Source organism: Juglans regia, chromosome 4 (assembly GCF_001411555.2).
Source record: "Juglans regia cultivar Chandler chromosome 4, Walnut 2.0, whole genome shotgun sequence".
Lineage (NCBI taxonomy): Eukaryota > Viridiplantae > Streptophyta > Magnoliopsida > Fagales > Juglandaceae > Juglans > Juglans regia.
Genome location: NC_049904.1, coordinates 11,500,393 through 11,518,990, shown reverse-complemented (window position 1 = coordinate 11,518,990; position 18,598 = coordinate 11,500,393). Strand labels below are relative to the sequence as shown.

At 36.4% G+C, this 18,598-nt stretch overlaps 1 protein-coding gene across 1 annotated transcript in view; it reads right to left on the bottom strand.

Moving 5' to 3' along the window:
- Nucleotides 1-1,841: 1,841 nt before the first annotated feature.
- Nucleotides 1,842-18,598, bottom strand: part of LOC109018881 (syntaxin-132-like) — a 28,103-nt gene continuing 11,346 nt past the window's right edge. Inside the window, exons 5-13 of the mRNA XM_035689866.1 lie at nt 10,105-10,193; nt 9,939-10,012; nt 7,409-7,451; nt 7,248-7,308; nt 7,113-7,138; nt 6,953-7,030; nt 4,679-4,759; nt 2,388-2,453; nt 1,842-2,225 (exon numbers count right to left, since the gene is read on the bottom strand). Coding sequence (XP_035545759.1) covers nt 2,052-2,225; nt 2,388-2,453; nt 4,679-4,759; nt 6,953-7,030; nt 7,113-7,138; nt 7,248-7,308; nt 7,409-7,451; nt 9,939-10,012; nt 10,105-10,193 — 692 coding nt within the window. The 3' untranslated portion in view covers nt 1,842-2,051. The remainder of the gene's footprint in view (nt 2,226-2,387; nt 2,454-4,678; nt 4,760-6,952; nt 7,031-7,112; nt 7,139-7,247; nt 7,309-7,408; nt 7,452-9,938; nt 10,013-10,104; nt 10,194-18,598) is intronic.

Genomic DNA, 18,598 nt, shown 5'->3' with positions numbered 1-18,598 from the left:
TAACCAAATGAGATCTAAAGCATCATATTCAAGAACAAAAAAACTTCGTTGAAATCAAGAGAGGCCGACACAAATGGGGTTTTAAAGGTTGTACTGAGCTTTTGGAAGTCCTCTTGTGCAGCAGTTGTTCATTTAATAAGCAGCTAACCTTAGGGCATGCTTACATTAGTTAATTGTGAAATGGGCTGTAAAAAAATTACTAGTGTATCATTACCCATTAGTATATCATCAAAGAAGAGAACTACAAATCTCCTGAAGGTAAGTGAGCTTGTTCATCTTAGTAGATGAGGACATTCCCGAATCCAAAAGGTATTTTCGAGAATTAGTAATGCATGAATCCTAAAGCTGTTTTTTTATATTTCTTCGCATCTTGCTCAAATCTGATAATAACCCATTGGGGTTGGTGAAATTAAGGCCTTGTTTGTTTTCTAAAAACATATCATCTCATCTCATCTCATCTCACCTCATCATTACAACTTTCACAAATCTCTACACAAAATAAAATAAACAATTCAACTTTTTCAAATTCCAAAACAACAATAATATTAAAAAATATATTCTAACAATATTTTATTCAACTTTTTAACTTTATTTTCAATTCATCTCATCTCATCTCATCTCTGAAAACAAACGAGAAAGTGTTTGTTTTGCGAGAAAAGGAAATAAGGGAGAGCAAATGAAAGAAAACAATCATAAAAAATGCTAAAAAGAAATGGCTAAATTCGAGAATAATCATTAATGGATCAACCAGTGCTCAGTGTTTAATGTGCCATTGAACCAACGCAATATTTGTAACTTGAAAAATAAGCATTACATAATAGAGAAAATCTTTTACCCGGTCGTTCTGGTTTTTTCCCAAAAAACAGCCCACCAATTGGTGAATGCCATGTAGGCATTCCATTAACTAACCTGTGAGCCTCCCATTTGCAAGCCTTCAGTCCCTCAACCTCCAATTTGAAAAATCTGAAACCAGTAACAAGTGACATCGTGAGGATTCGCTATTGCCGTGAGGATTCATCGTTGCCGTGAGGTGTCGTAGTTGTCATGACTCGTGGGCTCCGACCATAAAAATTGACTACAAATCTCTCGAAGTCACCATTGCTGTCAAGAGTCGACGTTGTCATGACGAAGACCCATTCACTCTGAGCATCCATTGCCATCAATAATGAAGCCCTTGAATCCATGGTTGTTCTCTATCCCTACGCACACTATTCTCTTGTAATTCTATTCATGTTGGTTGTTTCTGGGTTTAATCGGTATTGATGTTCATGTGAACAAGTTTGTAAATTTCGATTGGGTTTCAGGCTTGTTCATCTTTGTTTGAACTATTGTGTTAATTCATAATGTTGATAATACTCTAAACCCGTGGCTTGTTCAAGTTTATTCCTAATCAGTGCCCCCATGTGAAGAATAATCAGCTTCTTCCTAATTGATCAGCCCTATCGGCCCTAATGTGAACAATAATCAATTAGTTTCTTCCCCACAAATTATTTTCAAGTTTATGATTAGCATCAGTGCCCCACCCCCCATGTGAACATGAATTATAATCAATCAGTTTCTCCCCCACAAATTATTTTCAGCGCCACCCCCCCAATTAGAACAATAATCAATTTCTTCCCCAAAAATTATTTTCAAGTTTCTTCCCTTGGTGGGCGACGGAACTTTGAACGGGCTAGAACTTTCGATGGCATTGTGCGGCGGTGCTAGAAGGGGTTCTGCGTAGAATTTGCTGAGGTGGTGTATTTTATTGGTGGCTGTTAAAGCCCCCGGAACAGACGACAGTTCCGAAGGGGTTCAGTACATAATAATGACCTCAAGTTAGACGTCCTTCAAATGAAAGCTTGATGAATAAAAATAAACTTTTTATAAAATGGGTACGATAATATTACATTTCCAATTATAAACACTCAAACCGAATCACAAAATAGACGGACAATTATACGCTGAGTTTAAAGCATGGAACACAAACAATGAAGAGAAATTGCCGGGTGGAGTCCAAATGCATCAATGGTTACCTCGTACATTTATACAGTAAGGAGACGGATGAGCAGCTAAGCACCCTTGTTGCTATTCCACGGCTTGATCACGGCTACAACAATGATTGCAACAATGATAAGAAGGATGATAATTGCAATGCACATCCATTTCCTGGAGTTCTTCTGAAGCGACTTGGCCTTTTGGAGGGCAGTATTCCCTTGATTCACATGATCTACCGCACTTGAAACCTGGAAAGAGGAGAGTGAGGACACATTGTTCGAGGGGTTATCTAACCAAACAAGGCTACTCAGGGATTGATAGTCTACGTTATTTCATTCAATTATTGCCTAACAATGTCTACTCTTCGAAGAAATTCAGAAGCTCAACCTTCAAGAGCGCAGTTCAATTACCTGTGATTCTATGTTGTTGAGCATGTCCCCCTGTGCATCCACCAACACCGCCATATCCAAAAATATCTGAAATAGCCATGGGATTTAATCAAAATACCATCCAAATATATGCCTCTCTCTCTTTCTCTCTCTCTCTCTAGACACATGCACACTCCTAGCATTCCTCCATTCGAGTCATTTGTCTGTCGCATATTCAATATAAATAGACATGTTAAAAGGAATAGAATACAATAGGTCATTTTTGGTTTACATGTTCGTGTGTTTGAATAAAAGCAAGTATGAAAACAAAATGAATATGTTTTTTATAAGTAAAACAAAATGAATATTTTCAAACAAAAATAGCGGCTCTTGTGTCCAAGACTTGCAATCTGTATTAAGTTCACATTGTCCAAGCATCAAACCCCCGCTGATATAATGTTCCTTAAGTTATCCATGGTCAGGATCTTCCCTTAGGCTATTGAAACAGAGAAAGCCACACTCAGGGGGCCCTTAGTCCGCCAAATACTCCTCCAAGGGAAGGAGTTACCATCCCAAAGTATAAGGAACGTGTAGAAAGACCGAATCATTAACTTCCCTTTCTTGAAAAAGGCCCAAAGAATCTTATCTATACCTCCAAAGCATACTCTCGTAGGTCAAGAGATTGAAGAACTCCCGTGAAGGCATTAATCTCCTAGTCCTGAGCCACTTTAGAAAAGCTAATATTCCACTGAGGGGAGCCACAGGATAACTAACTAGATCAGCCATTAAGTTTGTTGTGCACATTGCTATACACCACTGGGAAAGCTTCCTTGGGGCCTCTATCACCACACCAAAAGTCATACTACAATCAAGTCCCAAAGCCATCACCCGCATCAAGTCTGTTATAAGTAGAAAATATCCCCCTATATTTTTTTTTTGATATTTTTCCATATTTCCACCCCATGGGGGCCATGTACCACATTAGAAAACCATTCACCCCAAGCACAACCAAATTGAGAATCCACTAGGACTTTCCAAAAGGTCTCCCTCTCACATTGGTGACACCAAAGCTACTTCTCTAGTAGAGCCTGATTGAACAAAAGCAAGTTGCGAACTCCTGATAAACCCTCAACATTTGAAGAGCACACCCCGGCTCAATTTACTGGGTGAAATTTGAACTATTCAACAAACCCACTCCATAAAAGTCTCCCGTCGCTCTGCAATTTGGTTGGCCATGCTATTGGGAAGCGGGAATAGGACAAGAAATATCAGAAACGATGCTCTTAATCAAATTGATCCTACAGTTACATCCTCGTCCAACTAGCCAATCAGTGCTCAATCTTCTCAATCACACCATCCCAAAGGAAGGTTAAGATATTTCATAGGCAAAGAGAATACTTTGCACTCCAATATGCTAGCTAGACTATCCAGATTAGAAACATTACCCACAGGAACCAACTCTAACTTAACCAAATTCACTTTCAACCCAAAAAGAGCTTGAAAGTATTAAAAAGGAGCCCTCAAAGAGTGGAGGTTGCCCAGGTTCACTCCTAAATATACAGGTATCATTAGCAAACAAAAGGGAGGAAATGATAAGCACACCTTCATCAATAGTAGCTGACAACATTTTATTGAAAGCCTCTATGACAAGTTGAAAGAAGATTAACCAGAGACCTTTAGTGCCCTGAACTCCTAAAACCTTCCTTTTCAATGAGTGTATTGAACTTCTCTTCCTCTTCCAGTGGCGCTGTCTGGCTGGCTCTTCCCTAACAAGACTATATAACTGCTTTTTCCATCATGTTGGACTCTCAATGACACTATGACAAGTAAAATGATCAGACACAGCTAATGAGCCATTTGACTAAACTCGGTCTTCTTTTTTATGTCGGGGAAATCACCCCACAGCAGAGCCCTTAGGACTCACATGGAACCTAAACCCCTGGAAAGACCAGTACAGCAACTTACCGCCATGGCCTCCCACTTAAATCGCAGTTTGATCCCCAGGGGGAATCGAACCTGTGACATGGGGCTCATGCACACAGGTTCGCCCTTACCACTTGGGCTACCCACGGGTGGGTAAACTAAACTCAGCCTTGCATTAGCATAAGCCAAACTAATCATCAAATAAACTGTTTATACATGTCGAGAAACCCATGATACAAAATTCAGAAAGCAGATTGTTATTTAGGTTAAAAAGTCTTCCCATTTAACTGTATAAGCATTGAAAAAAGGGAGAAGCTATCAGGAAAGTCCAGAAGTCTAGGTTGCATAGATGCATTGTACTATAAACTAACATCTTGATGCACATCAGTGCAACCAACCAATAATAGTACCTGCTGTAAATCAAGAAGCTTCCTCTCTACTTCTCTAACTGCATCATGACGCTCGTGAATTTCTGCCACAGTTGCCATTATCTGCAAATACAGCCAAAGAATACAAAATGAGGTGAGCAATTTGAACGAATGACTTTTATCTTCACATAAATGTTGATGCAGCGACCTCTGACCCAGAACATCTTGAACCCCCCTGCAACACCCCGACTATCCATACCTATAATTGGTGAAGTTAGAGTTCCCATTTTTGGAAGGTGCCCCATTAGGAAACCTTCCCATTTTGGAAAGCTACAATTTATATGCATAATGTGTTCTTAAGCCTAAAAATAGTGGAGATAAATGTTAGACATTGAAGTTTACGATAAGATAGAGGTTGGAATTGAAGATTTGATAAATAGCATTAGAACTTGGTTTTCAAGGTGCACGGGATCAAGCTCATATTTTTATTGCGCATAGAGTTGAATTTTCACAAATGACCTAGCAAGCCTCAATCATGGTAAGGAATCATGTATTTTAAAAGAAAGGATTTTGGCCATGCAGTTATAGAATTTTGGCTAAAAGGGAGAAGAGAAGAAACATAAAATTCAAGGAAGGAAATGAGGCAGGTATGGTTTAGTTCTATCAAGTTTTTCAGATCATGATAAAGTATGAATTCTCGGGTTGATTCAGGGTAAAGTATAGGTTTTAGAGGGATGGAATTTATATGAATATTTATTTTTTTTGTCAAAAAGATTAATAGGCCTTGTTATTTAATATGTTAGTTTGCTCTGTCACAATTTCGTCATTTGGAGGTCATTGAGATAGGTTTTCTATTTTTGACAGACATGGGGTCTCAGATATGTTGCTCTAGAAATTATGGGTTTAATGTTACACCCAATTACGTTTTAATTTTAATTTTTATAAAAAAACAATACATGATCCGAAATTCTAATTTTCAGTTATGTTCTACTGAACATCCATATTGCATCATTGCTTCTTTTCTTTTTTTTTATAAGTAAAAATCTATATTCATATCATTGTTAAAATTTCAGCTTTATGTAAATTGAGACTCCAGTCTGCCAAATTTACCATAAAATCTAGAAAAGTAATTTTGGTTTTTGTTTTGCCAAAATATTTGTATGTTGAATATGATGAGTCTAGAATAAATTTCATGGTTTTTGAATAAGTTTTCAATAGGATTTCACCATCATGATTTGTGGGTATGGTATGGAACATAGCAAAATTCACAGAAACCAGGGCTCAAATGTGTTAAGGTTTGGAACAAGCAAATGAGATCGACTTCAAGCAATTTCTAGATTCTACAGTTATGTCGCTGAGTTAAGAAAACTTTAGGACTGATGTTACATGACTTGGGAGGTACGAATGCTGCGTAGCTGTAAAAGCCACACTGAAGGAGGTTAAGAAGGATTAATTAGAACTGATTAATCAGTTATAAAGAATTAGAACCGATTTTACCCCATTAGGATATAAACTTTAGTACTGATTTTACTTGACTTGGAGGTACGAATGCTATGGGTAGATGTAAAAGCCACACTGAAGGAGGTTATAAGGAGTAACCAGTTAGGATGCTTACATACAGCATGATGCAGTACCTACCCCCCGTGGCCAACCGTTAGGATGGTGCACAACCTTGCACACAAGGGTTAATATACGTGGACCACTACAAATGTAAATTTTAAAGATGAATGTTTTATGATGTGTGCACAATGCTTAAATGTATTGAAGTGTGATTTCGTATGAAACCTGATTAAAAACATTTTACTCTATGATGTACCATTTACTGAGTATTCGAATCATTTTTATTTTTATGTTTTATATGTCCCAGGTGATCGTGATGGGGATAAGTTGGCAGGCCAAAACCAGCTTGTAGTTGCGACCATGACTTAGTCAAGCATATAATAAGTTTTTCACACAATTTGCTAGGATTTGGTTGATGTTGACATGGTGACATTGAGTATATTTATTTAGTTTCAGTTTATTTGATTTTGGTGCATTCAATATTATACTTTAATAGAATTTTCATTTATGTTTTAAGGTAATAAATTTTTGGATTTTTATATCTAGTGGTATGACATGACATTCTTAACACTATGAGGAGTGTTACGCCCACTCAAAAAAAAAAAGAGAGAAAATCTAAAGAGATTTTCTGGTCCAGCCTAGCGTTTCAAGGGTGGAATGTAGGTTAGCCGAAATTGTTTCTAAAAATTATAGCTCCTTAAGTAGTTCATGAGAATATTACTGTCAAATTTGAACTAAAAAAAGGAAATGACAAACCTGTCCTCGCCCTTGTTCTTGTATTGCCTTTTGGAAAATTTGTTCACTATCTCCGGTGTCAATTAATCTCTCAATTGTCTGCATATTGTTTACATAATCAGAACAATATCTTGAAAGTTATGTATTTACTTGGAAATTTTAAGAATGGAACAAACTTTACCTCTTCATCAGCTCTTGTGCCAGTTACTAACAATCATGATTCCAGATGATTCAAACAGGTTAACTCCTTTCCATGAAAAATCTAGCAAATCATACTGCAGATATATACTCATTGATCAGTAACAAATGTCCAAACCTGTAAAGACACGCCTCTCAACAATCTCTCGATGTTCTTGGTGGATGGCTTCCCGTAGAGTCTGCAAAATTTTTTAACAAATTGTAGATGACATAAGAACAAATGAGAAAAATGAGATACTATCATCCAAATACAAAGAAAATATTCATCTGACCACCAACCTGAAATTCAGCCATCTTGTCCTTTAACTTCTTTTTCAAGGAACTGCAACAAAATATCACAGACAAGTAGTTATATTTGGTTAACTCAGTGAATAAAATACATTGATATATGGAAATATTTCAAAGATGGCGATAAATAGATCTGATTCCATGAGTAAATCATAGCGGATTTAAACAATCAGAGAGTTTAAACAATCAGTAAGTTCTCCTTGCAGGACAAAGGCAGGCTCAGAAACCTCAGAAGAGGACACTCATTTAGAAAAAAAACTTTGCAAAGAATCATGCAGACATTTCCAATGGTACGATAAACCAACCGAACAACTGAAAAACAGCATAGCAAACAGATCAACAATGTATAACACTTATATACCAACTGCATTATACTTAATTGACAATTGCAATTATTTATTAATTAATAAATTCTAATGTAGAAAGTATATCTTTAGTTTGTCCATATAGAGTAACGACTTAAGGCATGTGGTAATCATGTTTTTAAGTATATTCAATGACAAAAACTTCTGTACAAGTATGAAGACTGATAAAAAGAATGTTGCCCATGAAACTTATCTAAGGAAACGCGGGATGATTGTGATGGAGTGGTGTTACACGTGTAAAACCAACGATGAATCAATTGAGCACCTTTTCCTGCATTGTTTTTTTTTTTTTTGATAAGTCCTTTTCCTGCATTGTGAGGTGGCAAGGGAGCTATGGGCGGGTATTTTCAGCTCAGCTGGGTTGTCTTGGGTCATGCCGAAGAGTGTGGTGGAACTTTTAGCATGTTGGAACAGGCATCATCATCATTAACTGGCAACGACATGGAGGATGGTTCCTTCGTCCCTATTGTGGTGTATATGGACGGAACACAACGAGAGGTGCTTCAACAACAAGGAGAGGAATGTGGGGGAATTATGGAACTTTTTTGTATTTTCCTTAGTTCAATGGTTGGCTGCGATTGTGCTAAAGGTGGGGAATGTTCATGAGTCCTTATTTTCTTTTCAGCTTTCTAGAATGTAATTAGGAGTCTCTTTTGTATACTTCTTGTGTACATGGGAGTTGCCTAGTTTCATTCAATCAATAAAATTTCTTACTTGTCAAAAAATAAAAAATTGTAGAGAATTTAAACAATCAGTGAATTTTCCATTGACTTCTACAAATCGCAAATTCTATTATTTATATGATCTATAGGTTGTCCATATCAGGTTCAATCTAGTGATTTCAAAACACTTACTCCCCTATCTCCCTTGCATCCTAACTGCAGAAAGTAAAATCGATATTTATCAAATTGACTGATCTAACTCTCATAATCTTCTTGTAACGGTTTCTTCTATTGATTCCTTACAAGATAAAAAAAAATATTTCCTGAAGAAAACTAAAGATTTTAACAAAAACATAAACCATCCACAAAAGAATAGGCAAAACCTACATTGCCACACAGAAAGAATGGAAACTTGTATCGAAATTCAGATTGAGAGCCCAGTAGTCATTCCAACATCGCACATTGTTAAAGTGGGTGATCTTCAAAGGCTGGTTTATTTCTGACCCATACCGGTCTCGGCAGGGACGAGAGTAGGACAGCCAAAGGAGATGAGGCTGCATCAGAGCTCAAGAGAAAGAGAGGCCCTGAGTCTGCTCTGATTCAAACCGGCTGAGTGGATCGTCAAACCAGCAACTCAGCTTCTCAAGCCAAGATTGTATCCAGGGCCGGCACTGTGCACAGTAAGTCTACCGATCCCAAACCCAATTCCAATTTTGAATATCAAAAGGGTGCTAGGGAGACATCTTCTGATCATGAGCATGTGCCTTTTGATGAGGGCTTATGCCAGAGTGGATCAAAAAGGGTCTTGCATCAAAATCTAGCAACTTGTCTAGGTCGGGATGTTAACAGGGCCAATTTGGTGACTGGGCTCACACTCTGTTTGCTACTCAGCCTTTTTGGCCATAAGCCCATGGGCCTGCTCAGGCTGGCCCGTCTCAACCTAAACCTAGGGCCATGCCTCTCGTTTCTGGTAGGTGCAAGCAATAAAAGGAATATCATTTCAATAATATCATTCCAATCAGTAAGGGAATAATTTTTCCCTTAGCAAGGTGCAGCTCTTTCTAGCAATCAATCAATCTGCTTATCACTTCAAAATAAGTCATGTCCTGCTAAAAGTGGAGCTCTTTTTGGGGTGGACTACACGAGTCCTATGAAAGAGAGCCGAGGACTATATAATAGCACTTAAATATAAGAATAAAAACTTGTATAGTTTATCTGTGGAGACTTCACAGACCCCCAAGAGTAACCTACTAATTCGATGGTTTCAACAACCTTCAGGTGCTATATGGTTTCAAGACTTGGACGAAGCATAATACATTGACAAACAGAGAGCAAATTACATATAATCTGTCTCTAGCATGCATATTTTGAAGCAAATTATTGATATGATCTCATACTAATACAACTCGTTTTTCCTTTTCGAAAATTCTCATCACAGCATAACTCAAAAATAATAAAAAAAAAAACCAAAAGAGGAGGGTAAGTATAACTAACATAGTTGTTGCTGTTCTAGTTCGGTCTACAGCTGTTCCTTTTCCACACCCAGGCTTCTGCCTATTTGCTAAATTCTGGACCACAAAGAAAAGAGGAGTTATGAGAGGAACTTTGCATGAGAAACCAAATTACCACAAAAAATTGAGAAACAGCAAAAAGGTCTAACCTCTTTGTCAAGTTCTTCCACTTTTGACTTAATGTATCGGGAAACTTTTCCAACTTCATCAATATCTTTCTCCATTCGCTGCTTGATTGCTGGAGATAATGACAGGATCCATCACAGTTATTGATTAAATATAAGGCTCTTTTGCCTTAGTGAATTGGAGATTGCATAAAAATGAGCAAAAAGCAGCTAAGACAAGTAACTTCAAGTATATATGAGTCCTTGGGCTATGCCTATTCTCATTCATAAAATTTCTTCTGTATTGATAAAAAAATATATATGAATCCTCCATCAACTGGAATATATATGTTTACAGGATCTGGAACAATATGCAGTTATACCATAAGTTCTTTACAGTCTCACTGTTATATCTAATGCCATAAGAAAACATTAAAGCAATAATTTCAGATTTCCTTAAGAACTAAGAATCACTATCTTCATATAATGTTCTTTACCATCCAAATAGAACCGAATATATCAATCATTTGGTTCTACCAATTAATGCAAAACGTAAAAGATTCTCATCCGTATAATTTTGTAGATCTATTGAACGAGATGAATCGGTAAATTATCCTACCAAAATATGAGAAACAATGCCCTACCAATCTTAATGGACAGCTCCATATCATAATTTGTCCATGTGTGCACGAAATAAAGACTTAGATTGACACCTGTAGCTAAATCTTATGTAATTTTGTTTGATTAACACTGGCCATATGATCTAATTTAATCATATCTGGTGTTACAAATGTATTTTTATCCAATATACTTTCTGAATCATTTATTATTCTAGTTATTTCTTCACATACATTGTCACCCTCAAACATTGGATTCTAAGTTTGGGTTGAACTTCAACTAGACCTATGGGCCTGATTTGTCTCACTGGATTGATATTCTATGATTTAATTTTTATATAATGTTCATATTTGATTATTTGAATTTTGGGCTCTTCATTTTACATGGTAGTGAGTGGATTATGATAGTGGGGTTGCTGTCCAGTCCACTGGACAGCTTGTGGAGTCAACTTGGTGCCAAATTTAATTTAGAATAGTTGACTTTTAGATATGGAATGTTTTCCCCACACAATAGTCGTGCTTTTGTGAATATCATAGTGCAGCTAACAGCCATAAGCTTCAAAGAATTTTTTTATTTAAATAGGGAAGGTATTATGTGGTTTTATTACCGAAAATAAGACTTGGGACAGATTAGGAAGTTCTCCCAAACTGTCGGGCAGCAGAATTTCGAGTTTTCTGAGCTTATTAGGCAAGTATTTGACTTATTAATAATCCACAGGAATAAATTAGGGAAGTTTGACTGATTTGGGAGCCGGAACCTGGAAATTTCCCTTTATATGAGGGTTTCTGTCACGGGTGTTGGGGGCAAGGTTGTGAAGGAAGGAAGAAGAGCTGAAGAGGGACTGAAGGAAGAATAACAGAATAACAGAAGAGTGAAACAGAAATAATAGAAGGAAGTTAGGGCAGTTATCAATATGGGGAGTTTTTGTAAATGAATTAGTGATACGGTGCGTTTATGTTTTTGTAGTGTTTAGAAGCCGTTTAATGAAATGGTGAGTTTTGGCTGTTAAGATTTGAATTGCGTTTTACGTTGTAAAGTTAGGGTTTTAGTCTTCCTTTTCATTCTGCATCTATAAAAGCAGATGAGATCGACATGTAAATCATCTTGAATGAATATAGTTCTGATTTGGGAGGTTGGAAATTCCTCGAAAATTCCTGGTCAGGAGTCATTATGGAATCTGGCATTTGAAGATCCTTTTGTGTGTCAATCTTACTTCATACAGTTCTTGAGTGTTGAGTGAATTAGTGTTACTGAGTGGAGAGGAAGTGCAAAAGAGTTGTTGATTAATTCAAGAACGTAACAAGTGGTATCAGTAGTAGTCGATCTTGGAGAGCTCTGATGGCAGAAGGTACGCGTGCATCATTAAAGAATCAGCAAGATGGGTCCCAAAAACAGCATGAAGCAGTTCAGAAACAGTTGGAGAATCATCAGCAAGCTATTAATGGAATGGCAGAAAGGTCAGACCAAGTCTCAGAGATGTTACGTTCTTTTTGTGAAGCTGTGAACATAAATCCTTTTAGAGATAGAGAGGTGTCGAATGACCATAGAAATCATGAAGAAAGAGGTGTTGTTCAGAGGGGGTTCAGGTTGGATTGCCCACGTTTTAATGGTACTGATCCTGCTGATTGGGTCTTGAAGGCCAACCAGTACTTTGATTTTTATCAAGTACCATTTCACCAGAAGTTGATGGTAGCATCACACCATATGGATGGTGAGGCATTGGTATGGTACCAAAGTGCTCTAGATGCTGGACAGTTTAATTCATGGGAGTCCTTAGTGATGTCAATGCAAGGTAGATTTGGGCCATCAGCATTTGATGACCCAATGGAGGCTTTAACCAAGTTAAGACAAACTACTTCTGTTAGTTTGTATACATCACAATTTGAGGCTTTGACAAACAGGTTGAAAGGCTTATCCGAGAGACATAAGTTAAGTTGCTTTATTAGTGGATTAAAAGATGAAATTCGAATACCAATTAAAATGTTTAATCCACCTAATCTTGGTTCTGCTTTTGGCTTGGCAAAGTTGCAAGAAGAACGTGTTTTGTCTTCAAGGAACTCTTGGAGGCAAAATGGTCATTATGCTGATAAATGGCCTGTTGATAATGGGGGAGATTTAGCTAATAAAGGGCAGAGAACTTTTCCTCCTGTAAGGAAAGTTACTTCCCTTCAAATGGATGACAAGAGGAAGAAAGGATTGTGTTTCCACTGTGATGAGAAGTGGAATCCCAATCACACCTGTAAGAATCCCAAGGTGTATATTATGCAAGGTGATAATGAAGATAAGGTGGAAGATAATGCTGTATTGAGGGAAGAATCTGTGCCAGAAACTCAAGAGCTTGATTTACAGGATTCTGAGGTCCTGGAAGTTTCTATACATGCTATCTCAGGTTGTGTAAATAGCAATGCCATGAAACTGTTGGGAAGGATTGGGTCTTTTACTGTGGAAATTCTGGTAGATTCTGGAAGTACACATAATTTCTTGGACCCATTGGTGGTTGAGGCAACTAAATTGAAGGTAGAGAAGGATGTGGGATTGCAAGTTCAAGTTGCAAATGGGGCAAAGATTGTCAGTCAAGGAAGATGTGTGGAAGTTGTTAACATTCAGGATTCCAAGTTCATAATCTTATTCAATGTCCTTACTTTGGGGGGTTGTGACATTGTCCTTGGAGTCCAGTGGCTTAAGACATTAGGTTCCATTAAGTGGGACTTTACTAATATGTCTATGGAGTTTCAAATAGGTGACAAGAAGTTGTTGTTACAAGGCCTTGTTTCTAGAAGAGTTGAAGTGGAAGCTAGAATGAATCTGTTGAAATCTTCTTTTGTAAGGAAACATGACTGGTTTTTACAATTAGTTGCAGTGCAAGAAGAGCAGAAGAAAGGGGAGATACAACCAGAAGTTGAGGAGATGCTACAGCAGTTTAATACTGTTTTTGAAGAACCTGTGGGGTTAGGGCTGAGCACCGACCTGTTCGGAGTCGAAGGGCCCCACCTCCGACTCTGACTCCGACTTTGTCGGAGGTTGAATCCGACCTTCGACTCTGACTCCGAGATGTACAAAATCCGCTCCGCCTCCGACTTCCTTCGACTTCGACTTGTCGGAGCGGAGTTGGATTTTTGGACTTTTTTTTTTTTGTCTTTTTTAACTTCATATTTGACCCACTTTTTAAAAAAAAAAAAATTTGTGGGCTTTCAAATTTTAATTTTCTCAAAATTACAATCTAAATTTATTAAACTTTTGATTATAACAAAAAAATACAACTAAATAAAACAAGTAACATACTAACATGCATTCAAGAATTAAAAATAAAAATAAAGTCCTATTTTTACATGTGCTCCCATCATCCACGATCCCATATCCACATCCAACTAATCACTACAATAAATAAAGACACCGTATACGAAATGTAGAATAAAAAAATAAGGCACCGTATACTATAGTTACTATAATATACTATTATAATTACTATGAATCTATTTTAAATTTTATATGTTATATATATATGAAGATTCAAAAAATAGTATTACTATTTTACATATAATATAGTATTACTATAATATACTATTAGTCTATTACTATATCTTATAGTATAATTACTAATACTATAGTATCATACTATTAGTATGTTAGTGATTTAATATTATATATATATATATATTAAATCTCTAGTCTCTTATACTTGATATATATATATATATTAATATATATAAATATTAGTATACACTAATAGTATTAGTATATTAGTATTAGTTATTATTAATACTATATATTATACTAATAGTGATATTAATACTATATATAGTTATAGTGATTAGTATAACTACATTAGTATTAGTTATAGTGATTTAGCATAACTATATTACTATAAGTTATAGTGATTTAGTATAACTATATAATATATTAGTATAAGTTATAGTGATTTAGTATAGGTATAATACTATAAGTTATAACTATAATCTATATTAGTATTAGTATTAGTATTAGTTATAGTGATTAGCATAACTATATATTAGTATTTACTAAATTACTATAGTGATTTTAATTTAGTATAACTATATAATACTATTAGTATAAATCACTATACTAACTATATCATTGATAGTATTAGTATTAGACCATAAATTTAATTAATATACTAATATATATTAGTATTACTAATATATTTATCAAAAGGAATATGTTGAGAATTTATTAAGTCAAGAAATATAATTAATACAAGATATTGTTATATAAAATTTATATGAATAATACTTTAGTTATTATACATTAGTATTATATGTTATTATAAATTTATAGATTAGTGTTTATCCATTAGTATTACATGTTGATGTTATTATGCATCTTAGTGTTTATAGTATATATTCACATGTATACTTCCTATGTACTTGGGCTTTGCCTATTACTATGAATAAAACTTCTTGATTACTTATAAAAAAAAAAAAAGTGTTTATAGTATATTATATATACATTAGTATTACATGTTATTATATTTATACATTAGTAATTTAGTGTTACAACTTAAATGTAACATGGTAGTAATATTGTAAATTTGTAATAGTATTATATTTACATATAGTCATATACTAAACTATTATTATTTATTAGTCAATTTAGTCTATATGTTATAGTATAAATATATTATTTAACTAATATATTATTGAGTTTAACTAACTATATAAGATATAGTTGTATAAAATTTAAATGACTAATATATAGAAAAACACATATCTTTTTATAAAATATGTATAAAATCGGGGAGGGGGGGGAGGGGGGGGGGAGGCGGAGGCGGAGTTGGAGGGCCAAGTCGGAGGCGGATCGGAGCGGAGCCGGAGTCGGTTGGTCAATGACTCCGACTCTGACTCCGACTCCGATTTTCAATGGGGAAAAAACTCCAACTTGTCAGAGTCGAAGTAGACTCGGAGCGGAGCCGGAGCAGACTCGGATTCGGAATCGGATTGTCGGATTTTTGCTCAACCTTATGTGGGGTTACCTCCACTTCGAGCTTTTGACCATCAAATTATTTTGAAAAGTGGATCTGCACCAGTGTCAGTAAGGCCTTACAGGTACCCTCATTATCAAAAATCAGAGATTGAAAAAATTGTACAAGATTTGTTGAGTAATGGTGTGATTAGACCAAGCCAAAGCCCATTCTTAATGAATTGTGTGGAGCAAAGTATTTTCAAACTTGATTTGAGGTTAGGCTATCATCAAATTAGGGTGAATGAGGAAGATATCCCTAAAACAACATTTAGAACTCATGAAGGCCACTATGAGTTCTTGGTAATGCCATTTGGGCTTACCAATGCACCTACCACCTTTCAAAGTTTAATGAACCATGTTTTTAAACCATATCTCAAAAAATTTGTATTAGTTTTCTTTAATGATATTCTAGTTTATAGCAAAAACTTGGAGGAACACCTTGCACACTTATCAAAAGTTTTATCAGTTTTACAGCAGCATACTCTCTTTGCTAAGAAATCTAAGTGTCGTTTTGGGATCACTAAGGTATATTATCTTGGCTATTTAATTTCTGTAGAGGGTGTTAAAGCTGATCCTAAAAAAATAGCTGCCATGATAGAATGGCCAGTCCCTAAAAATGTAAAAGCATTGAGAGGTTTCTTGGGCCTTACTGGCTATTATAGGAAGTTTATTAAAGGCTATGGTTCTATAGCTGCTCCTTTAACATTGCTGCTGAAAAAGAACTCTTTGATGTGGTCTAAAGAAGTTGAGGTAACCTTTCACAGTTTGAAGAATGCAGTAGCTCAACCTCCAATGTTGAAGCTGCCTGATTTTGCAAAAGAGTTTAGTATTGAGTGTGATGCATCTAGGGTTGGTTTGGGAGCTGTTTTGATGCATGAAGGGCATCCAATATCCTTTTTCAGCAAGGCTTTGAAAGGCAAAGCTTTAATGTTGTCTACTTATGAAAAAGAGTTCTTGGCCTTGGTATGTGCTGTGGGCAAGTGGAGGCCCTATTTGCTTGGTTAGACATTTAGAATCAAGACTGATCAACAAGCTTTGAAATTTTTATTAGAGCAAAAGATGGCTACTGTGGCTCAGCAAAAGTTGATCTCAAAGCTTATGGGCTATGATTTTCGAGTGGAATACAAGAAGGGGAAGGAAAATAAAGTGGCTGATGCACTTTCAAGGAAAATGGAAGAGGAGCCAGCTACATTGGCTTTAATTTCATTTCCTACTCCTTTGTGGTTAGAAGATTTGAAACAAAGTTATAATCTTTCTGTTGAGCTTACTGACTTGATTAATGATTTGCAGCAGGGCAAACAAGTTTCCAAGGGGTTTTCCTTACAGGAAGGGAAAGTTAATAATAGTCCCTGGATCCCTATTTCAAAAGAGGGTGCTACAACACATTCATTATAGTCCAGAGGCTGGTCACGTTGGATACCACAAGACACTACAGAAAGCAAAGATGGACTTCTATTGGCCAGGCATGAGACAAGATATCAGAAAGTTAGTGAAGGAATGTCAGATTTGTCAAGTTAACAAGAATGATAATGTTTGTCCAGCTGGGTTACTTCAACCCTTGCCCATCCCTAAAAGTCCTTGGCTTGATATTGCCATGGATTTCATTGAAGGACTTCCAAACTCGAATGGCATGACAGTTATCCTAACTGTAGTGGATAGACTGACTAAGGTGGGTCATTTCTTTCCAATGGCACATCCTTACACAGCTAGTAAGGTAGCTGAATTTTTTTTTTCTGGAGTGTTTAAACTACATGGCCTTCCTAAGACCATAGTGTCCGATAGAGATGTAGTTTTCACTAGACTATTTTGGAAAGAATTATTCAAGATGCAAGGTACTGCACTGGCTTTCGCTTCAGCTTACCATCCTCAATCTGATGGTCAAGCTGAAGCTTTAAACAAATGTGTGGAGGGTTATTTAAGGGCATACATTGGTGATAAACCAAAAAGCTGGTGCAGTTGGTTACCCATGGCTGAGTGGTGTTACAATACCATTGTTCACTCCTCCACAGGTGTTTCACCTTTTCAAGCCTTGTATGGGGTTCCACCCCCAAAGTTACAAACCTATGTGCCTAGTACCACTGCCAATGCAGCAGTGGAACAACACTTGAAGACTCGAGAGGAGGTGCTTTGTCTTTTGAAGGATAATTTGAAGAAAGCACAGAATAGAATGAAGTTGTATGCCGTAGAAGAAGAACTGAAAGGAGTTTTGAAGTTGGGGATTGGGTTTTTCTGAAGCTACAGCCTTATAAGCAGAAAACTGTGGCCTTGAGAAATAACATGAACTTATCCCCTAAGTACTTTGGGCCTTTCCAGGTTATTAAGAAGATTGGTGCAGTTGCTTATAAATTGGATTTACCTTCTTCATCAAAGATTCATCCTGTTTTTCATGTCTCTTGTTTAAAGAAGAAATTAGGTGATCAAATTTCTCCTTTACCTACATTACCACCAGTTGACAGTGAAGGAGTTGTTTAGCCTAAACCTGAGAAGATTCTTGAGAGACGAATGAAAAAGGGTAGGTGATAGAGCTTGTACTGAGGTGCTGGTTAAGTGGGTTGGGGCTACTTTGGAGGACAATTCTTGGGAATTACTATGGACTCTCAGGAACTCATATCCTCACTTAGTAGGGACAGTTTTGTGAAATTTTCACGGGTGCCTTGGGGGCAAGGCCTTGAAGAAGTGGGGATTGTCACAGGTGTTGGGGGCAAGGCTGTGAAGGAAGAAAGAAGAGCTGAAGCGGGACTGAAGGAAGAATAACATAAGAGTGAAACAAAAATAACAGAAGGAAGTTTGGGCAATTATCAATACGGTGAGTTTTTGTAAATGAATTAGTGATACGGTGCGTTTATGTTTTTGTAGTGTTTAGAAGCTGTTTAATGAAACAGTGAGTTTCGGCTGTTAAGATTTGAATTGCGTTTTACGTTGTAAAGTTAGCGTTTTAGTC